At 35.7% G+C, this 27990-nt stretch overlaps 3 protein-coding genes across 4 annotated transcripts in view; 2 read left to right on the top strand and 1 right to left on the bottom strand.

Annotated features, from left to right (window-relative positions):
• Window positions 1-39: 39 nt before the first annotated feature.
• Window positions 40-4873, top strand: LOC575510 (nuclear nucleic acid-binding protein C1D). Its single transcript, XM_775907.4, has 6 exons — window positions 40-236; window positions 1347-1413; window positions 2324-2379; window positions 2749-2803; window positions 3073-3144; window positions 3648-4873. The coding sequence occupies exons 1-6, from the start codon at window positions 120-122 to the stop codon at window positions 3713-3715; spliced, it is 435 nt and encodes a 144-aa protein (XP_781000.2). The 5' UTR covers window positions 40-119; the 3' UTR covers window positions 3716-4873.
• An 833-nt stretch (window positions 4874-5706) lies between these two features.
• LOC575575 (mitochondrial amidoxime reducing component 2) lies at window positions 5707-14998 on the bottom strand. Its single transcript, XM_775967.5, has 8 exons — window positions 14767-14998; window positions 12983-13240; window positions 12147-12326; window positions 10911-11082; window positions 10026-10166; window positions 9320-9384; window positions 8534-8608; window positions 5707-7452 (listed from the first exon to the last, which is right to left on the bottom strand). Exons 2-8 carry the CDS (start codon window positions 13207-13209, stop codon window positions 7320-7322), a joined length of 993 nt encoding a protein of 330 aa, XP_781060.2. The 5' UTR covers window positions 13210-13240; window positions 14767-14998; the 3' UTR covers window positions 5707-7319.
• Window positions 14999-22029: 7031 nt separating this feature from the next.
• The window catches only part of LOC588524 (serine/threonine-protein phosphatase 1 regulatory subunit 10), an 8997-nt gene continuing 3036 nt past the window's right edge, over window positions 22030-27990 (top strand). The window contains exons 1-6 of one of the 2 annotated variants that reach the window (XM_003725228.3): window positions 22031-22129; window positions 23376-23599; window positions 24314-24355; window positions 24817-25072; window positions 25792-25973; window positions 27137-27990. The exon at window positions 27137-27990 is cut by the window's right edge and continues 3036 nt beyond it. In XM_003725228.3, coding sequence (XP_003725276.2) covers window positions 23566-23599; window positions 24314-24355; window positions 24817-25072; window positions 25792-25973; window positions 27137-27720 — 1098 coding nt within the window. In that variant the 5' untranslated portion in view covers window positions 22031-22129; window positions 23376-23565 and the 3' untranslated portion in view covers window positions 27721-27990. Of the gene's footprint in view, window positions 22130-23375; window positions 23600-24313; window positions 24356-24816; window positions 25073-25791; window positions 25974-27136 lie in introns of both variants that reach the window. The other variant, XM_788204.5, reaches the window with a different exon arrangement.

The following is a 27990-nucleotide window of genomic DNA, read 5'->3' as shown; positions in this document are numbered from 1 at the left end:
ATTGATCTGGAAACCAGACTAAGTGAGGAAAACTTGATATGAATATTCAAATTGCAAATTGTCAGCGTTGTGGAGAGGACGAAGTTAAATTCTACTTAATATTTTCACATTGGGACATCATGGCGGCCCCAAAAGAGATAGCAAAGAACTTGGAAGACTTTAAAGCAGCTCTGTGTGAAGTAGAGAATGTATTCGAGCCAATGAATTCTGTCAGCTTAGCCGATATCAATGGAAAGGTAATTGCATGATCTGCGTGGTGTCCCATCTATAGAAAATTATGCTGGGTTTAGGAGCATGTGCAGGGCGCTGTGCAATACTAAAAATACACTGAGTTTATTTATATTTCCGACATATTTGTTGGTGTACTGTCTACTGATAGTGATACTCACTAAGTCTAGGATGTAGGTAACAACATATTTATATTCTAAATCTTATTTAAACTTAATTATAAAGTTTAGTCTTGAAAGTTGAAGTTGAATCAAATGACAAAAGTTGAAACTTGAAGTTGAACAAGGACAATCATGTCACTCAAAGTATAACTCAAAGAAAGTCAATATCTGAGCCTCTAAATTCTGAATCACTAAATTCTGAATCACGTTTGCTTGACAGATAAATCTGTCCGCTTGGAGAGGTTTTTAAACATATTTTGTCTTTGACATTCTCCGACGAGAAATGAGAGCATTCTGTGAATCCAGACGTCTCGGTGGAACATAGACTAGATCTATCCCCAAACAAATTAGACCAATTTTTTAGTTGAACTAAGGTAATGATTCATGTTTGCAGTTCGATTTGCAATTTGCATTTTGCATTTTTTGTTGTTGCAACTTGTGATGTGCTATTGTGTAGGTGAATGGTTGGGTTTTCCTTTCACAATAATGCACATAATAGTACACTCTGCATGCTGACACTTTACGCAAAATCAATCCTCGACAAAGATGATTACCGGTACTGTAAACTAGCACTAGCAGTCCACAACCACCTTTCTGAGTTAAATAAACATTAAGCCAATCCTCTCTCTCTCTTTCTCTCTATCCAATTATCAACATCACACCCCACCCTGTCTATTAATTAAACCCATTTGAGGGGTGTTGGACAGTAGTCCAGAAGAGGAAGACCATCTTTGGTCATGAATTTAATTGTAAGGTTGATGCAGCTTTACGGTAATCAATTTACCTAGTAAAAGTAGCAAATGTTGGTGGGAATTCACATTGAAATGACAGAGAAACACAGTACAAGGCATCTCTCTAGCTCAATACATGTAGATCTATATAAATAATTCTGTTTTCTATGGAATATTGCAGTGATTTTATTATTTATGAAATGTCATTCTTTTATTCATTTTTCAGCTGGATTCATTGGACAAGGCCAAATTACAACTCACCTTTGCCTATTCCATCAATTCCTTCTTCTGGAGTAAGTTTAGAAATTTACTCAGAAATATCTCTAGCTTTTAACATACTTTTTACTGTACTGTACACCATTCTCTTCAAAGCTCCTTTTAAAAAAAAAATTTTTTCTGAAGAATGATCAAATGTTATCCACAATGTTGAAAATATTCTGTCTCTTTATAATGCATAATCTATTTGAAGACCATATCTCTCATACCAAAATGAAATCCCCCCTTTTTTTTTCTTCGAAGCATATGTTATTATTACTTCTGTGCCTGCTGCATTTGTACTATGGTTTATATTTTCATATTTTCTCTACATTTTGAATGATATTACGTTAATTTATTTATTTTATATGTCATTTTGATATTGTGATCTGTTATGATATTCCATATGTTATCTTTGTATACACTGTCATGATGATAGAAATAAATGTCATTTCAATGTTCAACGTTCAAAAGTTAATGTAACTAAGACAATCATTAGCTGTTATAGAAGTTGCTGTATGTCAGTGATGTCCAATTGTGACTTTTAAAACCAGTAATAACTCTCTTTCCTCACTGCTACTTTTGATTCTCTTGATGGCCAATATTTCATGTGAAAAAATGGCCCCTAAGCATTAGCTGAACATGTCAGTGTACATGTTGTGTGTTCAAGAAGGTAAACAAATCAATATACAGTCAAACCTGCTTAACTAGGGACCACCTGTATAGAAATACAACCTGTCTACAAAGACCACATTTTTTGTTTCCCTTGTAGATGGTTTATTAAAACATGTACTAAAGGAACCTGTACATAAAGTCCTGCCTATAAATGCCACTTTTCTTGTCTCCCTTGGATGGTCTTTATAGACAGGTTTCACGGTACATGTAGTTTCAATTTGTAAAAGTTTTGTAAAGTTGTAGCTTTTAAATCAATATTTTGCTCTTTTACAGTGTATCTGTGCACACAAGGCGTTGATCCAAGGAATCATCCTATCAAACAGGAATTAGTAAGTTTTCCCTCCTACTGCACTTCAATGTAATGTCTTATAGATTTACAATTTGTTTCCTTTCAAGCAAGATTTTGTCATTCTCACTCTCACATATGAGTGATATTGAGTATATGATTTATAGAGATTTTTGTTTGTACTCATATTGAAATGTTCATTATTTGAGAGGAATATTAGATAACTTTTATGAATAGAATGCTGTCTGGACTCTAGTAAAATTTACTGTGCTCCAGCAGTATAAACTTTAAATTTTTCAGTGATTTCTTTGGTTCAGCTAATATTTTGTGTCTAGATTTTTGTTTGTCATGTCATTGATGATATGGAAAAACTATATTCTGATGTAAAACTGGTCTCTTTCCTTTATCACAGGGCAGAATACAGAAATACATGTCAAGGGTAAAGGATATTGCTGATAAAAAGAAAGGTGAGTATAAACTCCAGTAATTACCAAATTGATCAAAGGCAGAATTTAGCATTTCATGTGAAAGACTTTACTGTTACAAGTATGTTCATATGTTCATGTTTGCAGATCAGTCTCTGGACATTATCATGCTTTCTTATAGTTAATGCGATGAATAAGTTGTGAATCCACGAATTAAGCATACTAATCATCAACCAGCTTTTGTTTCCTATAAATAATGTAATTCTGTATTTTTTTCTTTAAAATGATTTTGTATTCTTTCACATCCCTAGCTGCCAAACTGGATAAGGGTGCAGCCAAGAGGTTCATCAAGAATGCTCTGTGGGAAAATGAAGCTGGTAAAGGTGAGTGAATACTAGTTTGATTCTCACAACAAAAGGTTCTTGAAAAAGGTCTCAATGCCATATAGTCAACAGATAGAATCGTTATGGAATTACATCTATTATATGATGTCAGCTCTCATAAATTTGATTTTGTAACAATGCAAAGAAATTTTGTGATTGTGAAACTGCAGAAATAATTTATTCATGAACAAATGCTAATAGAATTCAGTTTAATGACAGACTGTCTACAAATCTTGGATCTATAATTAGGCTTTCATGGAGGAAATCAAACTAAATAGGCTATGTGAAAGGCCTGTTTATATTACTTTTGCACATAAAATTTAATTTCATGTAACAGTGTTCAGATTCTTAATGCCCACATTTGGTCAAATCAGGCCACAAAACCTAAGCCTGTGTTGTATCAATCACTGAATCTTGATTTGTATTCATGCAATAATTAACTTTTTATGGTCAACTGTTTTTCAATGTAATTTGTATATTGTTTACTTTATTGAAAATTGCAGATAAGTCTCAAGCAACAAAGAGGAAAGTAGAGGATGAACCAGCAGGCCCATCTAAGAAATCAAGATGACCATTGTCATGTGGATTAAAGACTCTAAAAGACACGGATGGTTGAGATCGACTTGCTTCCAGAGATACACTGCAAACTGTCACTTTTTGTATGGACCATGGAGCAGAGGAATATCTCGAAGCTTCAGTGATTCAGCAGCTGAGAATCTTGGAAGAGACCATATTTTACAATGAGCGACCAACATGGGAGTATATGTCTCTACAAATATTTCAACGTGATGAAAGAAATGTTGACATGAACCTGATATGTTGCAGCCTCTGAAGATATCTTTACAACTTTAAAACTGACATTTACCCATTGGAGGTTATCTATGTTTTGTATTATGTGCAGTTTAAATGGGTTTACCGTAGATATTTTCTCAGGCTTCAACTTAACTGATTAAACAATGACGTAAGTGCCTAATGTTTCAAAATTGATAAACAAAAGCATTTTTCTTGTAAACACGCTGAAAAGTTTAAAGTTTTGGTTTATTATCTTTAGAAATGATTTATTTGTGGATTTTAACCTTTCCTGTTAGTATACTACTTCAAACAGGTTTTATCTTCTGAAATCTTTCCTATTTTCCTCTATTGCTCTCTGTCTCCCTCTCCCCTAACCCTATCTCTCTCTCTCTCTCTTCTCCTATCTCTCTCTCTCTCTATGGAGTTCTTGTAAATTATTATATCGATGTCGTATCTCTTGCTAATTTCTGTATAATCCTCCTTTCTATCACATGCTTTTCTTCCATTTTAAATTCATCCTTTTTCTATTTCACCCTACATACTCGGAAGAGAACCAAATTGTGATATAATCTGTGGAATTTGACCTCATAATCTCTACCCTTCTTATTTAGAGTCAAAGTGGGATATGAAATGAATTATTTTATTTTGTTGATTGACTTTGTGGTCAAACCAAGGAGTTATTGGGCCTAATAATAACTCCTTGAACAAACAAGTAGTAATAACTACAGTCACATGCTATTTTATGAAACTGCTTCAATATGAAACCTTTTAATGTGGAAATGACAAGTGGGGTGGGGGTGGGGTAGAATAAGGTACAATGTACTTTGGTTTCGTCAGTGTTATCTTTGTTGCATGGTTATAATTCAAGATAGACTATGCTACAAATCCCATTAAATTTATTACATAAAATGGCATTTGTTTCTTGAATGGCTGATTATATTTGAGTTGCTGTAATTGAATCTTGATGAGAATTATTTATAAGTTGTAATGGACATCAAAAATTGTTTTAGTTGAGTATGGTGCATGTTCAGGACATTGAAATAATAACATAGCAACTGGTTCACATTGAAACGGGCCTTGAAAGATGGACTACTGTTGGAACTATATGAATAATAGAATGGCTAATGTGTGGGTAGCTCAGGCCTTCCAACCAAGAAAGTAAGCTCCTTGTGACCAGGACAGGAAGCAATGGAAGCATTTTAAAGTCACATAGAAGTCAGTTCTCATGGGGAATTCGACACCGTTCGGGTGTTTACCCAATAACAGGCGTTGTCAATCACCAGGGTTAGCCTTGAGTTTCATGACCATTAGACCTTATGTAATGCTTTGCTTTTCCTTCGCCCATGCTCCAAGAGACTAGGGGGTAATTCTTGACTGGCCAACAGGTTTGCTGTGTGCAGATTTGTACTCCCATTAATGGTATTTCCACCAAGTCTGGTGTCAGCGAATTACGGCCTTCTGCACATGGAAACTGACTACCCACTCCCTTTAAGTGGTATACTATAAATAATCACGTTGAAAGCGTTAAGCAAATGGACTTTGGACTTGTCAAAACAACGATTTTGCCTTAATGATAGCAATATACATTGGGATCACGCATTATGTGTTTGTATGAAGTCATTCACATTCTGGAGTTTAAACATGAAATGAGCGAGTAATTACCACTTTACCACAGAGTCTATACCCTCTGTTCTTTTTTGTCGACCTGTTCCTGATATTCTCTTTACTTTATTTTAAATAAAAAGACAAAACAAAAAAACACAATGTTAATTTGATTGGTTAATTACAAAGATATTTATTTCTTTCATTGCACCATATCAATTTCATAGTATAAAAATATAATCAATGCTGGCACAATAGTAGCATATTATTTCATTTCAATGAGTACCGTAATTATACAACTTGGTGGTGGCAAAAAAAAATCACAACACATGAGATGTATATTCCATAATACACATAATTTGCTAATTCTTATTGCATGAGCAAGAATACCATTCATGTACACACCCTGTACATTTGAAATACAGAATGAAAGAGAGAAAGTTGATAGATGCGATCGATATCATGCTATCACATACAATTGATGCAGTTTGCTTCAGGCCTCTGTGGAGATATTGTTAGATCAAAGCTCATATTTACCAGATTATTTTAGCATTCTATTTCAATTCCATGCACCTTGCAACACAGGAATGGTTCATGCATTAGTCTGCACAGGCATAAAGTGTGAAACAGTACTGTTGTAACACGCATGTAGTAATCAATTGTACGGACATTATTTTGTGTATGTTTATATGATATACATGGACTTTCAAGAGCATGTTAATAATAAAAGTTGTTAAGAAAATTATTTACTTATTAGAAAACCGAAGGTCCCGTTGAATGGTGCCAATACATATTGGGCTCAATATTGATTGCAATTTTTTACACAAAGTCAATGGCGAAACCAAGAAGAGTAAAATATCAGGCAATATTGCCCGCTTGAAACTACTAGTTTGCAGACAAGGCAAAATATACATAGTGCATGGTAAAATTACCTTGTATATCCAGTACCGGTAATGAGAAATATGTACTTGCAATTATGAGATCATTCTTCATTTCATCACATGTGACATGGGAGTCTTATTAGAACCCCATTTTCTAATATTTATGTGATCCAGGTCATCAAGAGAGGCCATTCGGTATCTCAGATACAGAATACAAAAATGCAACATATGCTGATTCACATGTGGGACCTATGGTTATGGACGTATGGCCCCCATTAGGAGAATAAAGAGGGCATAATTCAAGCTACAATAACCAAAAGTTTAAAATAAAAAAGAGCAATTGCTAATCTACAATATACTAAATAAGTAAATATGAAAACACAAGTTAAAATAAGCTTTAAAAAGTAAAGAAAAAAGTGAAGATTCAAAGCAGTAAAAGGCTACTATAGCAATAGGTAGCTACTTTGCAAGCACAGAAAAATTCCATTTCATATGAGAGCTATAAATGAATTGTACATCATAAGTCAAAGTCTCTAAAGGTCATTTTCATGGTACTTATCATCAGAGGTATTTCATTCATTTCAACACCAATGCCATAAGGCCAGCATTTTACTGTATTTTACATATACCATATATGGAAGTAACTGAAATTGTTACGAAACATGACATGTTCAATATAATTTATAAAAATATGATGTATATCATGATAATTTGTTCAGCTGCATAAAGGCAGTTTGAAAAGACATTCATTGCACCCTAATCCAAGGATATGAGCTTATATCATGGACTTTCATTGGAACACATCTATGTTTCTACAGAGTAACAGGTCAATGAATTCTAATTCTGAAATCTTCACTGGATGAACTACTTTTTGGGTCACTGATTTACAAATCTATTGAATCAGATCATGCTAGCATAGACAGGATCCCCTAGCTTGATGAATCCAAATGATTCGACGGCAAGGTTGGTTCCAAAGACCGGGTTTGCACCATACGTCTTCTGATCTGGGTCATCAGGAGTGGCCATTCGGTATCTGAGATACAGGATACAAGAAAGGAAGATAAAGAGGTGGTTATATAAAATTGAATGAGAGAAAGAGAGAGAGGGAGAGAGAATAAGAGACACCACACACACACACACACAAAGAGGTCACAGACTGAATGCAAACCAGATGCATAGATGAAGTGGAAAGGGGCAGATCTACAAAAACAAGTTGAAGAAGACTCTACTATGCCTCCACCTATATATATTTATTGATCAATGATCCTGTGACCTTTAACAATCGACCTAACAAAACCTAATGCTTTTCATTTACTTCTTTTGGGGGTTTTTAAGTACTTGAGCACAGTTTGGTCAACCTTGGTTCAAATTTTGTTAAATTATCACATCATTTTCTGGGTTATTTTAACACTCTTGTGACTTTTGAACCTTTGATCTTTGCCCTCTTATGTCAAAATTCGAATCAATTCATCCTTGCATGCTCATGCATGCATACTTCATCCAAGCTTGCTTTGAATTACTTTTATGCTTTTCAAGTTATCATGGTAGCTAGATATTTTTTGGTATTTTACAAACTCAGGCCTGATAAAAACCCTCTCTTTTTTTTTTCCCCAATTTTTTTTTTCTTCCCTATTTCTCTATTCTTTCCTATGTTGCCCTATTTTTTTCCCAGTTTTTCCAAATGTTTCCCAATTTTCTTACTCAAAAGTGAGCCATTTTTTTCCCGCGAATCCTCTTCTTTTTTTTTCACTCAAGGGGGGCGTGGTTGAGGGGAAAACAAAAAACCTGGTTTTTTTTAGTGCTCACTATCACCCCTGAAAATTTGGTAACTCTGTGACCTAAACAAATTTAGCAAAACAAAGCTGAAGTGACAAGGTCATCGCAATGAAGCGCTTAGAGCCCTGTACATACTTTCAGGTCTCACTTTGGCTTCGTGTTTAAAATTGATAAATACAACTCAAAACTAAGAATCATATTCATAACTGTTGTCCAATGTTTTGCATAAAATTAAACATTACCGCGTAATCTTATTTTATCGACATGTTTACATGTACAGGCTAGTATTTCAGGTCATATGGTTTACAAAATACTCTAAATAAAAGGATGTAGCTTACGTCCTTAGCGTCTTGAGGGGTTCTTTGGTCTCCATGAACTTTCCTGTATTTGGATCAACAGTGGTTTGAGGACACCTAGAAGGTTTGAAAACAGATATTGGGTATAAGAATCATATGGGTCATATACATCCATTTATAGGATGTTAAACATGATAGCCAAGCCATGATAGCCAAAAGCTCCAGTAAAATCATCCCTGTCATACACTTGATATACATCTCAATACCTCACAAATGATTTAGTTGATGAAAAAAAATCCATCTTTCTCGTTATCCAAGTATTTTTAGTGCACTTTTCTCCATGAGTGATCTTCAAACTAAAGTCCATCCGTAGCATTTGGTAGATGAAAGAGTACATGTACTTGACTATAATACTGATTGGTTTAACATTTTGGCCTTATTGCCACTGTGTCACCATTGAATGAGGTTCCTATTACTTCAAATGCAATAAAGTGGGGGGAAAACAGCTGAGGTACTTATTGACACCTACTGACCTGTTTGTGAACAGTTTCTATGGCTAAGTGTGCAGACTTGTTTTCTATAATATTTTATAGCATTTTTCTTTTTTCTTCTTTTCCTGGGGGTGCAAAGTACAAGCTATTGTTTCAATATGACCAAAAGTTTCTATTTTTTTTTTCTTCTCAATTCATGTGTAGGGTAATGAGAGTTAGTTTATATACCGTAGCTTTACTATACACACAGCACCACATAAATGACTAATGCTTGAGGCCGACACATTAAAACAAGTAAGACAGAAGGAAATACATGCAGAGAGGAAGCATATTATACCTAGCACACTTGTGAGTTGTCCTGAGATGTACTTCATCACCGATTCTGACATACTTCCACTTGTCCTGTGAGAGGGAAGAATCATATAATTTGTAAAAGAATGACTAACCAACTTCTCATAATCATGATCACATTCTGTATTAGTATAATGCATATTAATTATTATTTATGAAAGAATCCCAGCTCCATATTCTTCCAAACAGTATTTTATCACTTGTCATAGCAAAGCATAAGTCCTACTAAATATTGAATTACTACGATTGGTTCAAGAGATATATAGGTAGAATGTCTTGTCTACAGACATAAACTGTATGTATTCACACTAGACGGGGAATATGAACCCTCAACCTCTTCCTTGAGGCGACAGTGATTGAAATACCACTGAGTGAATCTGCAATTCATGAATGCTCTTCAGTTCTAAATGTATTTACTTTCTATACCATATTGTGATAAAGTCATAAACATGACACATCCTACAAATAATTACGAGAACTTTGTTTTAAGCACTGATAAAGCATTATTTACTTATTGTATATAATTTTAATTCTTTAATCAAAACCTACAAGCTTGTACAAAAATGAATTGAATACCAAAGTAAATGGTGGCAAAGATTTTATTTATTTTTTAATTGAAAAAAAAAAAAAAAAATTGGGGGGGGGGGAGGGGGGGCAGGGGATGAATTTTGACAACAATAACAAAAACTTACTTCACTGAATGCAGTGCTTCCCTCGACCACAATATTGGGTCTGAAGTTATCATAGTGTAATTGTTGGTCTAGCTTTGAGTTGAGGTTGATCAGAGAGGTTTCACTTAGCAGGTGAAGATGAGCAAGGTTCTGAAACATTCCCTGATAAAAAGAGCATCACAAAATATTCATGACTCGATCATTGGAAATTCATATGAAAAATAATGAACAACTGGTCTCCTTTGATAACTAAGATTCTGAAACGTTTCATGTTAAAAGAGCATAACAAAAGAAAATATACATGAGTTGAATACATGTATGAAAAAAAAGATAAACTATTCCTTTTGGCAAGGCTCTGAAAAATGAAGGTTCATTGAAAGAAAGAAAAAAAAAATATCACAAATTGATATGCATGAACTACCAACACAAGCACCCCGCCCCTCCAACCCCCAAACAACAACAATTTATAAATGATAGGAAAATATTGTTTTTAATTAAAGCAATCAAATGAGAACTATTGCATATATATATTTTTTATTTTATTTTTTTATTTTCATTTATTTATTATTATTATTATTATCATTATTTTTTATGTTTTATTTTTTATTTTTTTTATTTATCTATTTTTTTTTTTTTTTTTGGGGGGGGGGGGGGTAATTTCTACACATGTATATAATTGTGTATTTCAAAGGTACTTCGTTCTAGTACGAGACTTTAGCTTCAATCTACCGAGTTCAAAATGGTTACAACTATATTCAAGGTATTTATTCTCAAATTCAATCATCAATCCTCGCATCTAGGAATATGCATCGCTTCACTCCGATAAGAGAATTCATTATTCATTTTTCAAAGATGGAAAATTGAGACATATCATAAAGATTGAAAAGAAAATCGCTGTATACTTACCTTTTCCCCATGCTTGGACTTGCTTCCCCACTTGCGATCATTCTGAAGGATCTTATCACTGCATTTGGTAGAGTAACAGATCAATCTGTAGCGAGGTTTGCCTAGGTACTGACTGAACCATTCGCTGGCTGCTTCACCACAATCTTCACCTTGCACACCAAGTCCAAGGACCCTGCAATCGCAAACAAACAAAAAAATTGGTTTATTGAAATCATATCATCAAGGTAACGTTACATTACATTACCTTAGAGAGCCAATCAGCGCTCGTTTTATTTGCGCCTTATTCCTTTTAGTTTCCGTTTATTGATCAATTTTGCCTTTCTGTTTCATTCTTACATTTTACTCTGATGAGTGCAAGTTGAAAAGCTTTAGTATGGCTCTTTTCAACGCTATTCTCCAAGGTTAGTTTATTCAATGATTGAATCATAGTCTCACTATGCACCAAGGAAAAAAAATTACATAAAGGAATATAGTTAGAGAGAGAGAGAGAGAGAAAGAAAAATGTCTGGAAAGTTTTGCACATGTACATATTTTCCAAAGGCTATTGATGTCTGCATCCAATACATAAACACTCTTGAGCTTCCTGTAAGAACATTTGAGAACATTACTAAAATATATCCTGACAACTGTCCCCATTATGACAGTTACCCATTAGAATCTTTCCGGTCAACTACACCCTAGGACATTACCCCATTGAATAACTAATTTAATATAGTAATGTAGGTTAATGTTTTAAGCAGGGTTTGACACTAACAGGCACAAAAACTTGAAGCTTGGACCCCCCCCCCCCAATTTTTAAAAATATTTTTTACGAAGAGCTCATGCATACATCTGGACTCTCTTCAAATAAATTTAGTGTGGAGTCATGTCATAGGTGTAAATATCAAAGAGGATAGTTATCCTAAGATTGTAGAACTTTGTCTTTGGATAGTTGCCCAGGGTTATAATTGTATGAGTCCAAGGGGCAGTTGTCCTAGAATCTCATTTACTAATTACTATTCCATTTAGCTGCTTATAAGTATTGGCTTGCATGGTGATGTAGATATATACAGTAGGCTTGCGGTGGCACCATGTGAGAGAGAGGGACCAACAGTCCTTTTCAGGACTACACACCCTCAAGAAAGATTAATGAGAGTCCTTTTCCCGACTCCCCAATCCTCCCTCTCTCTCTCATGGTGCAACCGCAAGCCTACTGTGTATTCCATAAAGCAAAACAGAAGAGAAGCAACACACTACCTTGAATTGAAGACCCTTCCTCTCAGATCACTGATAAGAGGGACAGTGAGGGTTGGCATGCCAGAAGCATTGATCAACAAACTCTGCATGTCATCAGACAGAGTAGGCACTACTAGAGCTAAAGATGGTTGACGAATCCTAGAAACGCTGTCCTTGTTTCCATCAATGATGAGGAAGGATCTGCGAAAGAACGGTGATTGATATTATCATCAAAGTTAATCTTGTGTTCTAATAATAACATCATAACTGCTGGTTCCTTAAAAGCTAAACATTGGATTAGTGGAACATACCTATGTGATTGTCTGATTGATACATTCCTTGGTAAGGAAACATAATTATAAGAGTCATTTTTACTTTCAAAATGGTAATGTTTACATTGGCACCAATCCTAATCGCTGAAAATCAAAGGTAACAATCAAAGGTCAATACTGACTTACATTCAGGTATAAAACAACCCAAAGACTCTTTAATGTTACTAGTATCCTAGACCTATGGGTTAAACAGTGGATGATCATCTGCTGACAACACTGATCAAAAGCCATACTAACACCAGGCAAGGTACTGCATCCTGGCAAGTCTAGAGGAAACATTAGAGAATATCTATCGGTTACCCCTTCTGCCTTTTCCACCGGATAAAAGATCAAGATTATTTCTAAATTGGAGATATAAATATACATGTGCATTGGTAAATCTCTTCAATCAATTATATATTCCATCAAATTTATTTTAACACTTTAATTTTTTTATTTTGTTTTGTTAATGTTGTTTAATATTAAACCGGTAAGACAACTTCAAACATTACATAATAATAACCCAGACTTTCTATACAATCTCACCTATCCATGACTCCATCACTCTTAATCCCAAGAGCATTACACTCGGCCTGAGAAACCTCCAACCCTCTGCACGACTTGATCGGATGGATAAAGAGTTTAGACACTACTCCAACCTGCGTGAAGTTGCGTCTGTCTCTACGTAAGAAGATGTAGGAGATACCCAACACACCTACGGCACATGCTACTAGACCACCAAGTACAAGGTTATTGTTGCTAAAATCAGGCATCACGATTTCCTTGTTACAGTCCTTTTAAAATCTGTAGAGGGTAAATAATGAAATAAAGTTTGTTAGATGGGAGGATAAAGTTGGTTAAGTTGGAAGCAAACTGGTTTTCTTGGTAACTGAATCCGAAAATAAGTTAATGCAAACAATAATTTACTCTACGTTGAGAAAATTGTTCTAATGAGTTGTCACTGAGCATAACCTCTAAATCAAAAATCTTATTGTCAAATTCTGTGTACATTCAGTCTGTTAAATCTTACATGCAAGTCACAAAAGAAATAAAGTTTAAGAAAGGTTTATTACAACATAAAAAGTAAAATACACCAATCACCTGAAAAAATAAATGAACAAAATGTGTGAGTCAATTAATATACTAATTAAACAAGTCATTCAACAGTTTACTGGGAGTATATTACATTTGCAAATTTCTTTGTAGAAGTAATATTTGAAGCTTATACTTTAAAAACAGACAGTAAGCCTATAGTGACATACTCTGTAAAGAGGTCTATACTCAAAGGAGGGAACCCCTGACATCAAGAACAAAACATACTTTGGTGATTACACTTGAAGGCAGGTAACTTGGTTTATTTTATTAAATTATTGTTTTTGTATTTACATGATTAAATCAAAGCAGAATGATGAACTGAGCAATTTTTTTGTTCATTTATTTTCCATCTTCATATACAAAACAATAGATCATATATTATACATTAAAACAAAAATACATGCAATCATATGTGTGAAAAGTATCATAGAGACCAAATTAACCAGTTGAAAATGAGAAAAGGGAAAAATAAAATACCGGTAAGGCCAAAAGGCCTTATAAAATAAGTTCCCTAAAAGTATATAGAATAGATATATCATTTTTTTTTTCCAAACAAAAACAAGCAGTGGATAAAGAAATAACAGCATAGTGTAAAATAACATATGATTCACTGGTTTTATGTCAGAACCGGTATTTGGACAAGTAATACATTTTCAGATATTTTTTGAATAATCTTTGGTTAATGGAAAGGGGAATACATTTTGGTAATGAATTCAAAATCACTGGGAGATTACACAAGGGGATTTTTCTTCATCTTTCTTCATTGGAGGTGCTAGATTTTAAAGATCAAGACCAGTTCGAATCTTGTCATGCGATTGCATTTTGAAAGAAACGTTGTGGAATCGATCAGAAAAGGTTGATCATCTAGCATATAAGTATTAGTGTGTACTGCAAGGTTCTGGAATCATCAAATGATAATAAATTTGGCCCAGTCTTCGTAAAGTTACAAGCACTAGTACACAGAAAGATGTATATGGGACTACACACAGGTGCGTTTATCTCTCACATACAAATAGATAAACTAATTTACCAAATATGTCAATTAGTAGGCGGTTTCCCGGCAAAATTTTTATCATCATGTATTAGTCGAAACATATTCTTTCACATGATTGGTAAATTTCATTTTTTGAAATTGGGGCGTTTCTAATACTGATCTTTACCTTTAAACTAGGTCATGAAATACATTATATCGTTAGTTATAGGAGTCTAGCTAGGCAACATAAATCAAAACTCACGACTGTCACTTCGATGATGATCTGATAGGGCAGCAGTGAAGAAGAGATCGAGAGCGCCTACGTCTGGTTTTAAGTTGTCTTTCAGCTGGTTGTGCAATACTAGTAGCTGTGCGTGTGCCCAGGTACTAGTTGCTATGTGTACCGGTACCAGTATACCAGGGAGTTCACCCTGTACTGCATGTACTCTTGTACTTGTGTGCACAATCGACGGTGTTCATGACCTAGCTGTGTGGAACCGGAGGGCAGCAGATCGAGGGAGCCTTATATTGGAAGAAACATGTGAAATATCATTCTAGATCTATACTAGTATTAAAAAAAAGTTTTGACTTAATAGTGATCACAGATGACTGTAAAGGAGAAGAGGAGAACATGGGAAATTGACCACCATTTTCTTTGTTTTGGTTTGGATGCCACGCCCATCCGGGCGCCATCTGAATGAGAGGATCCAAGTTTCAAGTTTCAAGTTTCAAGTTTATTTGTCTTCCAGAAAACACATGTGACAAAATATAATAGAGTATAATCATAACAGTACAATGTAGAACAAAGGAAGACGAGGAGACCTTGGTTGAAGCACAGCTTGTTAAGTTAAGGCCCCCTCATATGATGTGACAAAGATAACTTATTTATGAATACAACAACAAATATGGAATATATAAAACTATTTACAAAATACTCTCAGAGAACAACTACCCAACGTTGCATCTAATATGATCTAATATGGACAAACCCAAGCCGACACCAAGTCGGGACATCAATGAGTTATTGCTCTCTGAGTGCAGAGGTCAAGTAGGAATATATGGTATATGTAGTATGTACAGATGAGAAAGAAGAAGAAAAAAGAAAGGGATAAAGGGGGTTATATGTCAAAGTCAAGAATTAACGAAAAAAAGATCAAGAGTAGAGTTAAATATGCTACAGTACACTAACAATAAAGCTTGATAACACATTCATGTGTCATCGACATACTTGTCAAGAAAATATGACTTAAGTCTACGTTTAAAAACTGAGATACTTGAAGCATTTGTTATGGTAGTATCAAGTGAATTCCAGAACCTGGGGCCAGTGGACATTAGTGTATTCAAAGTGAAGGTTGTCCTTGCATATGGTAAATGGAGAGCAGAAGCCTGTCTAGTATTATAGCTGTGAATTTGGTTATTTCTTCTAAAGATTTGAGCAAGGGCAGGAGGGAGGTCTCCAGAGTGAATGCTAAACATGAGCATTCCAAGTTGCATTGAATAGAGATCTTCTAGTTTTAGAATACTGTTTTCATAATAAAGTAGATTTGTATGTGCACGATAATTTGCTTTACAAATTATTCTAATAACCCGCTTCTGCACAACAAAAAGCCTGTGGATTTGAGTTTTGGATGATTTGCCCCATGCCAACATACCATAATTGATATATGATAAAATAAGAGTAGAGTACAAAATGAACAATACCTCTTGAGGTATACATGATCTCAACTTATAAATAACACCAGTATTTTTTGACACCACTTTACTTAATTTGTCCACATGAGTTTTCCAATTCAGTTTCTCGTCTATGTATATTCCAAGAAATTTCGTTGAAGTTACTCTCTCAATTGGGTTATTATTGAATGCCACTTCGCCTGGCAAAATATTAACTGAATTACTGAACAGTATATAATTAGTTTTCTGAAGATTCAAGGATAACTTATTAGCATTAATCCACTTCATTACTTTTCGAAACTCTTCATTAACAGTTTTCAACAATGTTTGTGGACATCTATGAGAAAAAAATACACTTGAGTCATCAGCAAAAAATATGAATGATAATACACTTGATGAGCGTTGAAAATCATTAATATACAAAATGAATAAAAGTGGTCCCAAAATGGATCCCTGGGGAACACCACATGTTACTTTTTGGGGACTAGAGTCAATTCCATTTAAGGACACATATTGCTTTCTATCAGTTAGATAACTTCTAAACCAATCCAAGGCGACTCCCCTGACACCATAATGACATAATTTACTTAAGAGAATTTCATGGTCTACAGTATCAAAGGCCTTGGAAAAGTCTAAAAATGTACCAATGGTGTGTAAGCGACTATCTAAGGCAGAAGCAAGTTTATCTATAAGGTGTAAGATTGCATGTGTTGTTGTATGCTTCTCCCGAAAACCAAACTGATAATTACTGAAGACACATGTTTTGTTTAAAAATGTTATAGTTCTTACATAAATAATTTTTTCCAGAATTTTTGAAAAACAGGTTAACAAAGAAATCGGACGATAATTTGTCAGTAATTGAGAGTCACCTTTTTAAAAATTGGTACAACTTTTGCGATCTTCATGTTTATCGGTACAACTCCGCTTGACATAGACAAATTAAAAATATGAACTAGTGGTTGAAGGATACCGACAATAACTTGCTTAATAAGTTCGTTCCCAATATGATCATACCCAGGACTTTTCTTGTTCTTGAGGGCTCTAACAATACCAAGCAATTCTTCTTCATTTGTGGGCACCAGAAATAAACTTTGCATGTTAGGTTCTACTAAGTAATCATGAAAATCAGTTTGACTGTTAGGAATATTTTTTTTCAGATTCGGACCAATATTACAAAAATATTCATTAAACTTTTCCACTATAATATTTTTATCTTCAACCATTTGGTCAGCTATATTCATTTGTATTATACTTGTTACTTTACATGCTTTTTGAAATACATTTCTTATCACCTTCCATGTGCCCTTGATATTATTGTAAGTTGCTTTAAACTGTGCTAAATAGTATTGTTTTTTGGCTGCACGCAGCACAGAAGTCAGAGTATTTCTGTAAACGGAATATTTCCTTTTTAGAGCTACCGTCCCTGCTTTCTTATACTTATAAAACAGCTCATTTTTCTTATTTATTGATTTCAGCATAGCATTGGTGACCCACGGCATACGTGGAGTTCTTCTACGGTTGTTTTTACTCTTTACTACTGGAATATTAGCATCATACAACAATAAAAACCTATTCATGAAAATATCGAAGGCACTCTCATCACACTGATTTAAAAGAACATCACTCCAGTTTGTCGCCAATAACGCCTCTCTAAACTGATTAATATTTTCTGGGGTGTTTCTTCTAACATAAATGTTCTTATGGGTGACTACAAGTTTTTTTCCCAAAGGAATTACAGTATACACTGGAAAATGGTCAGACAAGTCTGACACAACAATAGTAGATAAGGGAAAAGGTTGTAAGTTACTAAAGATATTGTCAATTAGAGTAGCAGAGGATTCAGTTACTCTTGTTGGTTTTGTTATCAAGGGCAACAAAGAAAACGACAACATCAAATTCAGGAAATCATCAACATGAGCATCAACGTTGTGCTGTAAAAGGTTTATATTATAATCTCCAACCAAAAATAAGGATTTACCGTTAAGTGACTGGCTTTCCAAAACTCTCTGCATTTCGTCCAAAAAAATGTTCAAAATACCATTGGGAGGTCTGTACACGACTCCAATTTACGATATTATTTTTACCAGAAATAAAGACTTCAACAAATAAAGCTTCTAGATTTTCAGTCATAACATTAAGCTCGTGACATACTCGATAATCGAGCCCAGACGGAACATAAAGGGCAACACCACCACCACGTCTGTCTACTCTACTATTGCTTAACAAGTTATAACCTGGAATAACAAACAAATTTGCATCATTTTCATTGGTGAACCAAGTTTCAGTGACACCAATGGCAGTTGAGCCTGAGCTGATTTTGTTCACAAATGATGTCACATGTTCAAAATTTTTACTCATGCTGCGGATATTAAAATGAAGAAGGGAAAGCTCTTTATCTGTGGCATTTTTAACTGACTCAAAGAACTGTTGTTCTGTAGAATAATTACATCTTAAAGAAATATTTTCAATGCTGTCACTGATATCACTCAAGCTAGCTTCAAGAAAATTGCAAATATTATGGTCATCTATTTGAGCCATGATCGGTCAAGATAGGTGACAGGATAAACACGAGTACTGATAACATAGACATAAGGAAACGGCTAGCTAACTTAAATACAACTAGAAAGATAAACACTTGAGACATATAGAATATGAGACAGCAAGTTGGAGAGGAAAAAGGAAGGTATAAACAGGGAAAGGAAGACAAAAAAGAACAGAATGGAAAACATATATATAACTGCGCACAGGATACATTGCGCAGATAAGTAAAAAGACAATTCATATGAAGAAAAAAACAAAACAACAACAGTACCAATAGTGTAGTAAATAAAAAGAGATGTTTTAAATATCATGTGGCAAGAGCTATCAAGTTATTTATAGACAAAGGTTGAATTTAGAGCCTGGCCAAGTCCGCTTCAGAAAAGATGGTTTTCTTAATATATGCACATTTTTAAGTCATTGGAAGCTCCCGGTTCCCGGTTTTACCACCCTGGCCTCTCTTGCTATATAGCTCCCCCCCCCCCCAATGCTCTCTCTCTCTCTCTATCTCTTTCTCTCTCTCTCTCTCTCTCTCTCTCTCTCTCTCTTTCTCTCTCTTTCTCTCATAATATATATCACGTCCATAAAGGATCAGTTAAGCCTATTTTTTGATAAAAACTTGTTTTGTTCATGTCTGCATGGGCAACGCCTCCCCCCCCCCCCCCTCCCCCCACTTCTGACCCTAGGTATATTCCTGTAGTTTCCCTATGCATCCACCTGCTCAAACATTACTCTTTCATATGAATATTTGGATTCATCATAATATAATTACAAATAATCATGCAAAATTTACCAGGAAAAACAATGTACTTGTATTTCTTTATGGATCTTTGATGAATTGTTACCTTTAATTCTTTATATTTGCCTGTGCAGATCCGAAAAACACATTAATTCTTGCCTGACATGCGTAATTGCAAAAAAAAAAAAAAAAAAAAAAAAAATTCGAACTGCAGAAACCCCTCAGCAGATGATGCTGTCACACAAAAGTTTTTGATATTTTGTGAAATCTTGATGAAGGAACGTTGTACTTATAATAAATCCCTAAGTTCACAATACAAGAAGCAACACATTTGACTGAAAACATTTCTTCAGAATGCTAGGTGAATTACACATTTGAGACAGCCGACAATAGCTGATGAGCAAAACAATATATCAAACTGATAGTGTTGCAAACTATTTCAAAACATAGCCTACATCATTATTCCTCTCACTAAGTAAAAAAAAATGTGTTGAAAACAACATAGACCGTACCAGGAATCAATATAATAACAGATATTGTATTTTCACCATTTATTTGTATTAAAGAATTACTAATTTGGTACATGAGAGGATGTAATTAACAAAATATACAGCATTAAATGCTAAATGTAGGGGCTACTATAGAATCCACATAAATATCCTTTACTTTATCAATTAATAAACGTCAATAATCGTATAAAAATAAACATTCAAGCCATGTTATACTTGATTTATACGACCTACGAAATTAGCATTTTTTCAACTACCAAATACAGTCTGATTAATAACTTTAAAGGTGTGTGTGAATTTCGCGGTAATCAGTAGCTCCGGGGCTGAGATCTCGAGGAGGTGGGGGGGGGGGGGGGCAATGATGCCCATAGGCGTAGCTATAGATTTTCGGGGGATGGGAGATAATTCCCCCAATATTTGACTGAGGGGGATGGCCAATATAATCACCCCCTCCCCCAATGTTATGCATATTATGTTTCAAACATTATTTTGGGCCAAATAAAATGATTAATCATCGGGATAAACACCTTTCTTTTTTTGTTTAGCGCTATAAGTATACGCACGTTTTTTAATGCAACTTTACCATTTTGTACAGCAAAATAATGGGGATGAGGCTGCTATAGTAATATAAAAGAAACTAATAATTGGTATAAGGCCAATAAGCTCACATTTTACACAATATCTCAAAAAGTACAATGAATATGGAGGTAAAATTTTTGGATGATATCGGGAAAAATATTGGCTTTCATTTGGTATCAATATCATACTCTTCTTCCGGTTTGAGCCCAGTGAAAACTCTGGGCATGAGGCTGAAATGGGCATTGCCCCCTTTAACATTTTGAATAGCAAATTTACAACATTTCTGTTAATTTTTTTGTACGGTGTATGGTCCGAACTTGTAACTTACCATAATTTGAACAAAGTATAGGCTATATAAGCCCAATCGTAAGTGAAAAAAGTTCTCATTGATGGGATAAACACAGATTTTTTTGCGCTAAGCGCATCATTTTGTAATGCAACTTTAACATTATAATATATGTGTAACAAATTTACATCGTTTTTGATGAGAAATACATGGCCTATTAGTATTATACTCGGTGACTAAACATACCACTTTAAAGTGATTCGGTAACAATGTTGAAGGTTTAATAATGAACAAATTGCGTGATTTTTGTATGAAACGTTTTCGTTTTACTGTACTAACCATAACATGCAAAAAATCCTGAACAAATTCTCAAACCACAAAAATATCTATATGGACCAGGGGCGTACTTAGGGGGGGGGGGTTTGGGGGTTCAAACCCCCCCCCCCTTGGTATTTTTATGTGTGTAACCCCCCTAAAAACACCTAAACCCCCCCTTTGTTTTTGTTTTTGTTTTGTTTTTAATTATTTAAAAAAAAAAAAAATTTATACCCACGACTAACCTAAAAAAGGTGACCTTACCCCCCCCCCCCCAACGATGAAAAATGTCAAATTTTGAAATTTCAAGACCAAAAAAAAAAAAAAAAAGTGTCCGCTTATCCCCCCCCCCCCCCCCCCCCCCCCCCCCCCCCCCACTGAGCGACTTTTCGGGAGCTAAATATTTTGACCCCCGCCTTGAAAAAATCCTGCGTACGTCTCTGATATGGACTATGGTTCTCTTAATTTGAAGGCGTCACTGTGCAACATCCTCTAGTAACAGTAAATTGTGAGAGGCCTATATCTAAATTTCGCTTAAAAGTATTAACCAAATTTCACGCTGACGCGCCAAAGCAATGCAATCTACGTCACTGATAATGACAATGCCCCCCCCCCCCCCGGGGGGGCGCCCCCCCTCCCTACTCTGAATAGACCCAGTCTTTTTTATAAGTGATTTAAGGACGTAATATCATAATTGATCAAGTTGGTTTAAAATATAGCCACAAAACATGCCAAAAAGCCCTGAGGCTGAATTATAATTCAAGAGCTAGGGCTTCCTCACCTCTTTGCTTTGGACACTAGTTATACCAAAAACGATCAAAAGACCACTAGCACCCACCCCGCCCACGCCCACCCACGTACCGGTAGTGCTCGAACGAAGTACACTAAGTACACACATGTAAACAAATGCATGAATGAGCGAAAGCTGGGCGGACGTGGACTGAGCAAGATCTGCAGATAATCTGATTGAGTCTGCGCTGATAAATGGGTAAATTTGACTTAATTCGAACGATAGGTATTTGTTATGATTATTCTAATTCATTTCTGCCTAGTGTGATGTCAATAAATCATTTTATTTTCTTGCCTCTCGACATGCGACATCTCCCATACTTCTTTACGAATCAAATGCACTTTCCGTACTGTACGTAGGCTTACGTAAACTGCATCTCCATGGTGCGCCGATGCACCACGCCACACGGCCGTGTACATTATTGGTGTCGATCTATTCATACGGATTACGGTCATCAAATATTGTTATCTCCATGAATATTTAGCTTCTCTGTCGTCATTCTCGGAGACCCATTTCCAAGTGTGTATTGGATTGCAGTACACAATCTATGAATACATGTAGATCTATCATCAATGATTCAGTGTGAATATTATATGTTTATGCTTCGTCATACAAATATGAATTGCTTTCTCAGTTTCTGAACAGTGTTACAATAATACAGTAATGTAATCATCCATTAACTTGTTGTCATGTGCATCAAATTCTGTAGTAATTGTATATTTGTATCAACTAGCTGTAGGCCTAGGTGTATAAAGTTTTTTTTTAATTCAGTTTGTCATGATATGGTGAATATAACCATATACATGTATGAATTAAAGTTCATATTATACTAACCTTTTGTTAAAAGCATGCATTTCATTATGAATCATGTGAATGATAATGAATCATATGTCTGTGTTCCTATGTAATTGTGCAGTGCAACCCCATTACCCCCCCCCCCCTGGTAATTCAGGTCAGGTTACTCAGGTCTCCCTTATTTGGTATTATTTGTCATGGTGGTTTGTGTATTGTATCTCTTCCTTTTTTTTTATTGATTACCTTTTTTTTATAACCCCTTTTCTTTTTACTCCACCCCACCCTCACCCTTTGAAAGAAAACCCCTATGCTGCCTCTGCAGTTATTGACCAAGTGTTTATTTATACTTGAGATGAACTTGAAACTTTAAAGGAAAAGTAATGAAATTGAACATGAGGCCGTGTTAAATTTCATGATTTTTTAATTTTTTGTATCTATTTGTTTATTTTCATTTCAGTTTATATAATATATATTAGTATTATTTATTTTCGGTGGAGGGTACGTCTTATCCATATTATTTCTGTGCTTTTTCTAAATTTGTACCATGGGTTTGTTTATCCTCCTGCAATAATTATCACTTCTTGCACTTCTGGTTGAATTGGTATAGAGTAAACTTACATTAATCTACAATTTTTTTATGACATCACAGGCTGAAACTGCATGGGGAAAACTTTGTGATACTAACATTTGTAATAACTACTAACCACCGAGGTATAAACAGACATCACAGGATTGGGTCAACTAACACAACTGGCACGAAAACCTCTTGGTATAGATTGCTGGACTAGCTATATGCTCCATGCAGTGTAACCAGTATTAGAGCATGACTGACGCTTGAGATGTGCAGCACTGCAGGTTCAGTTCAGGTCTTATGTTAGTATCTGTTTAATACTCATTCTCTTTTCAAAATGGCAAGTATTAGCTAGGGATACAGGCAGTCAACACCTTGTTGAATAAAGTGCCTTCTGATGTAGAGCAAATTCAAGCTGTATTCTAAACAACAACAACATTAAAACAGCATCTCCTTTCTTTCCCTCATAAATATAGAAATATGTGCAAATGCATGTATAGGTCTACTGGACGCGCATAAATTGGAAACAGTGCAGCTTATGGGCATATAATTTACCAGTATATTCTATTTTCTTGTAATATTTTGGGAGTTGGAAAAGTAGAGGGACACATTTATTTAGCCTTGCCCTATAAACCCCTTGCTCCAGACTGGTGTAAAACCTCATCCCATCCAAAAATTACTGACACACATACCTACATGAAATGCTATGTAACCCAATTCTATGTTTCCTAAAGAAATCCCAAAATTCATTTTACTAACTTTGTGGCATGCAAAAAAAAGTCTTGATTGTGTTAAATGCATGGATTGAAATTTCACTTAAGTTGTACTCAAAATGTATAGTTTATGATGCACAGGTGTTTGATGTTAATTTGACTTATCTCGTTTCTGGTCGAAGTGCAATGCTCTTTTTTGTAATGGGTAATGAACATGCACACAAAAATACCTTTTATTGATCCATATACAGGTACTCATATATTTTTCTTTGAATAAATAATATTTTTCTGCTCTGTTTACAGCTGGTACCGGGAGACTCAAAGAAGGCTACCTCAAAAAATATGGTAAGTAGACATTAACCCATTGGGTACGGGAACAGGGTAGATCCTGTTTTAAACCTATGCAAATGGGAGATTTCGGTAGTTGACAGGTTAAGAGGAAATTATTCTGAAACTGTCAAAACCTGTTTGGTGCCAAAAACTTCCCAAAATAAATAAAAATTTATGAGTTTGTAAACATTATGAATATGAATTAACAATCTTGGAATCAAACATCACAATTAATCTGTTCTGAATTTTGAGTAAAAAAACTTATCTTTGTCCAAAAATACAAAAGAAACGAAAATGGTCTGTTAAATCCACATTTGGCACTCAAAGGGTATAGAAGATAAATACAGATGAGTTAAAGTCTTCCTACCTTTATTAGGAGAAACAGGTATACCCAACTTTAGAAATACATGGAATCTCTATTTTGCGATGAATGGTCAAATTTTGAATAAATAGTCTACTATTTGACATATTTGCAGGTAACCTCTTGACGCGTTGGAGACGGAAACACTTCACCATCTACCAGGATGGTCAGCTGGCCTGGTCAGACGGGAGCGGTCAATCTCCGGACAAGGTGGTCAATGTCCGTACGGAATGCTCCATGCTCAGGGTGGGGGCACAGGTGGGGTCCGACGCCCCAACGGTGCCCTCCGGGGCTAGGAAGGACTTCATGTTTGCTATGACGGCGAAGGGAAAGAACTATTACATTCTGGCAGAGACAGAGCAAGATTTGGTGTAAGTTTATGAAAATATTTTAATGAAGTGAAAGTTTATTTTTGGAAGGTGTATTTTCTAAATAAATATTCTGGTTTTACAGTTTTAAACCCAATATACACTTTTCCTATTTGACTGGGATTTAACAATATTTTTAGAAATGAAAGTTTGAATATGGAATAGTGAAATCTGATCTGCTGGGTATTGCAGGCCTTCCAGTAGAGAAATGTCTAAACTGGGACTGCAAATTCTGATGTCATTACAATTCACATCTAAAAGGGCCCTATTATCTCACTATTATCTCACTAATACCCTGCAAATCTGATTCCATGATTCATAAGACTATCAAATATCTCATACTTGAATATTTTACATATTTAAATTTGATGACATTTTAGTGTTCCAAAATATGACACAGTTGGATCATATATAGTAGTCTGCAGTAAACTTTAGTATGTAAAAGTGATAAAACTGTCAAGGAGGGTAACTGGCTCAGTGGTAGAGCAGTGATCTCATAACAGGGAGCTCTCGGGTTCAAAACCAGGTACTTGCACTCGTGCCCTTTGCCAAGGCAATAATCCCCAAAGGACTTTAAGCCGTCGGTCCCCTTGTTGCATACATACTGGCATACCATGCTTTCTTAGCAATTGGATAAAAAAAACCAACCAACCAACCAACCAATCAATGAAAATGCCTATGAGCCAACTGAACCATACTCTGAATTTGCTTTGCCTTTCCAGACAATGGTTAGAGGTGCTCTACCAAGCTAAAGGTATCCCTCATCCTAGTCAACAACAACAACAACAACCTGGAGCACCAGTGGGTGGAGGGGGAATGCCGCAACCTCAGGGTCAACTAGCGTACCCCTCACAACCACCTGCTAACCAGCCCCCTGCATATGGTTTCAATCCAAATGTGACTGGTAAGTCATCTTAAAAGGATATGTTCATCAGTTTCCATGACAGTGCAGAAGGCCATAATTGGCTGACACCATACTTGGCAAAAATGCAATTAATGGGTGTACAAGTCTGCACACAGCAAACTGTGGTCCCATCAAGAAATACCCACTAGTCTCTCGGAAAGTCTTTGGGGGAAGGAAACGTAGGATAATGACTTGACCATATGGGGGAATGGGTGAAAAAATGCAAAGCAGTATGTACAAAAGGCCAGTTGGTCATAAAACTGAAGGCTTATCCTGGTGATATAGACATCACTTGTTATTGGGTGAACACCCGAATGGTGTTGAATTCCCCGTGAGAGAACACTCTTATGCATCTTCAAGTGGGCTCAGTGCTCAAAAAGCTGACAACAAGAGTACCAGCATATATATGCACATGACAGAATATATTGGTGCAAATACTCTGCAAAAATAATATATTCTGCTTACATGGACTCATGGATGACATAAGAAAAAGTTTCTCGTGCTTATTTTGGGAACTGTTATCAATAAAATTTGATTCAAGAAATTCAATGTAAGAGACCATTTATTGTTTGAAGTTTCACGCATGTTTGACTCCCGAAATAAATAGTGTTAGATGGAATGTTGGAATGACCACCAATTATTGTGAAAGGTAACCCTATAATACTGAGGCACTGGCTGAAAAAACCTGCTTTATATATCTAGGTACCTAGATGAAAATGAAGTCAAACTATAAAAGAATTCTTCATGATTTTGGGGTACATAAGAACACTGAACAATAGTCAAATTAATCTGATTTCTTATAATAAAGTACTGATCTGCCAACTTCCAACATTTCAACAACACAGCGTTGAACTTCTCTTCTGTGAGACTTACAAATTTAAATATTGATTTTTTAAGTCTAATTAAGCATCTAGATGGAGGTTGACTACCCCCTCCAGGTTTTTTGTCTCCCTTTGTCTCTTTTCTCTTTTAAAACAAATCCTATTTACCATTCGAGAGTGTGTGGAGGGTGGCACATGCAACCATAGATGCCCTTATAGAGCTACACCATTGTCTATACAAATTTTCTATCTTTCCTAGCATTATTGATGAAATATCTGTTTAAACATCATGTTAATATTTGAGACAGGTTGACGCATATATATCTTGATTTATCTTGCCAGGTCAACCACCACCACCTGTAGCAGCAGCCCCTTACCCTCAAGCGGGTGGCTACCCCGCCCAACAACCCTACCCTGCCCAGCAACCCTACCCCAACCAACAACAATACCCTGTCCAACAACAGAGACCTGCCTACCCCACGCAACCCGGCGGACCTGTGGCAACCAGGCCTGTACAACAGACCGTCATTATCCGAGATAACTCTCCGCAGTATTCCAGGGGCGGTGATGGATTCGCCACTGGACTCCTTGCTGGTTCCCTTCTCGGAGGCCACCATGGATGGGGGTGGGGCTACGGAGGCGGCTACGGAGGAGGCTACGGAGGCGGTTACTATGGTCATGGGTATGGAGGCGGCCTCTTCGGTCATCACCATCACCATCACCATGATCACTTCGGCCACCACGGTCACCACGATCATCATGACCACCATGACCACCATGACCACCACGATTTCGGAGGTCATGACAGCCACGGAGGGCACGATGATTTCGGAGGAGGAGATGATTTCGGAGGAGGAGGAGATGATTTTGGGGGAGGTGACTTTGGGGGAGGGGACTTTGATGGGGGAGGTGACTTTGGGGATTAAAAGATATGTATAGTTTTGAGTACGAACATTGCACACAAGCATATACATTCTTCATGTGCATACCAGTATGTATTCTTATGCATTATGTTTCATGCAACTACTAAAAGAGAGCAAAATGTATTCCTCTGTGTATGTTGTTAAAACTGTTCTGAATGGAAAGTATATATATAATTTCCCACACTTGGTACCAATGAAATTGTACTTTTTAAAAATGAAACAATTTAAAGATTCTGGAGGGATATTTGTAAATGAAGGTATAACAAAAATCTG

The sequence above is a fragment of the Strongylocentrotus purpuratus genome, unplaced genomic scaffold (assembly GCF_000002235.5).
Source record: "Strongylocentrotus purpuratus isolate Spur 01 unplaced genomic scaffold, Spur_5.0 spur5_scaffold_5, whole genome shotgun sequence".
Classification (NCBI taxonomy): domain Eukaryota; kingdom Metazoa; phylum Echinodermata; class Echinoidea; order Camarodonta; family Strongylocentrotidae; genus Strongylocentrotus; species Strongylocentrotus purpuratus.
Note: the sequence above shows the minus strand (reverse complement) of the source record. Positions and strands in the feature narration are given on the sequence as shown.

Excerpts from the sequence above, each read along its gene's own strand:
- LOC575510 (XM_775907.4), top strand. The coding sequence starts at position 120 with ATGGCGGCCCCAAAAGAGATAGCAAAGAACTTGGAAGACTTTAAAGCA. Across the intron at positions 2,804-3,072 it reads TATTGCTGATAAAAAGAAAG|CTGCCAAACTGGATAAGGGT; the intron begins GTGAGTATAAAC and ends TCACATCCCTAG. Across the intron at positions 3,145-3,647 it reads GGAAAATGAAGCTGGTAAAG|ATAAGTCTCAAGCAACAAAG; the intron begins GTGAGTGAATAC and ends TGAAAATTGCAG.
- LOC575575 (XM_775967.5), bottom strand. The coding sequence starts at position 13,209 with ATGCCTGATTTTAGCAACAATAACCTTGTACTTGGTGGTCTAGTAGCA. Across the intron at positions 11,083-12,146 it reads GGAAGGGTCTTCAATTCAAG|GGTCCTTGGACTTGGTGTGC; the intron begins GTAGTGTGTTGC and ends TTGCGATTGCAG. Across the intron at positions 8,609-9,319 it reads ACAACTCACAAGTGTGCTAG|GTGTCCTCAAACCACTGTTG; the intron begins GTATAATATGCT and ends CAAACCTTCTAG.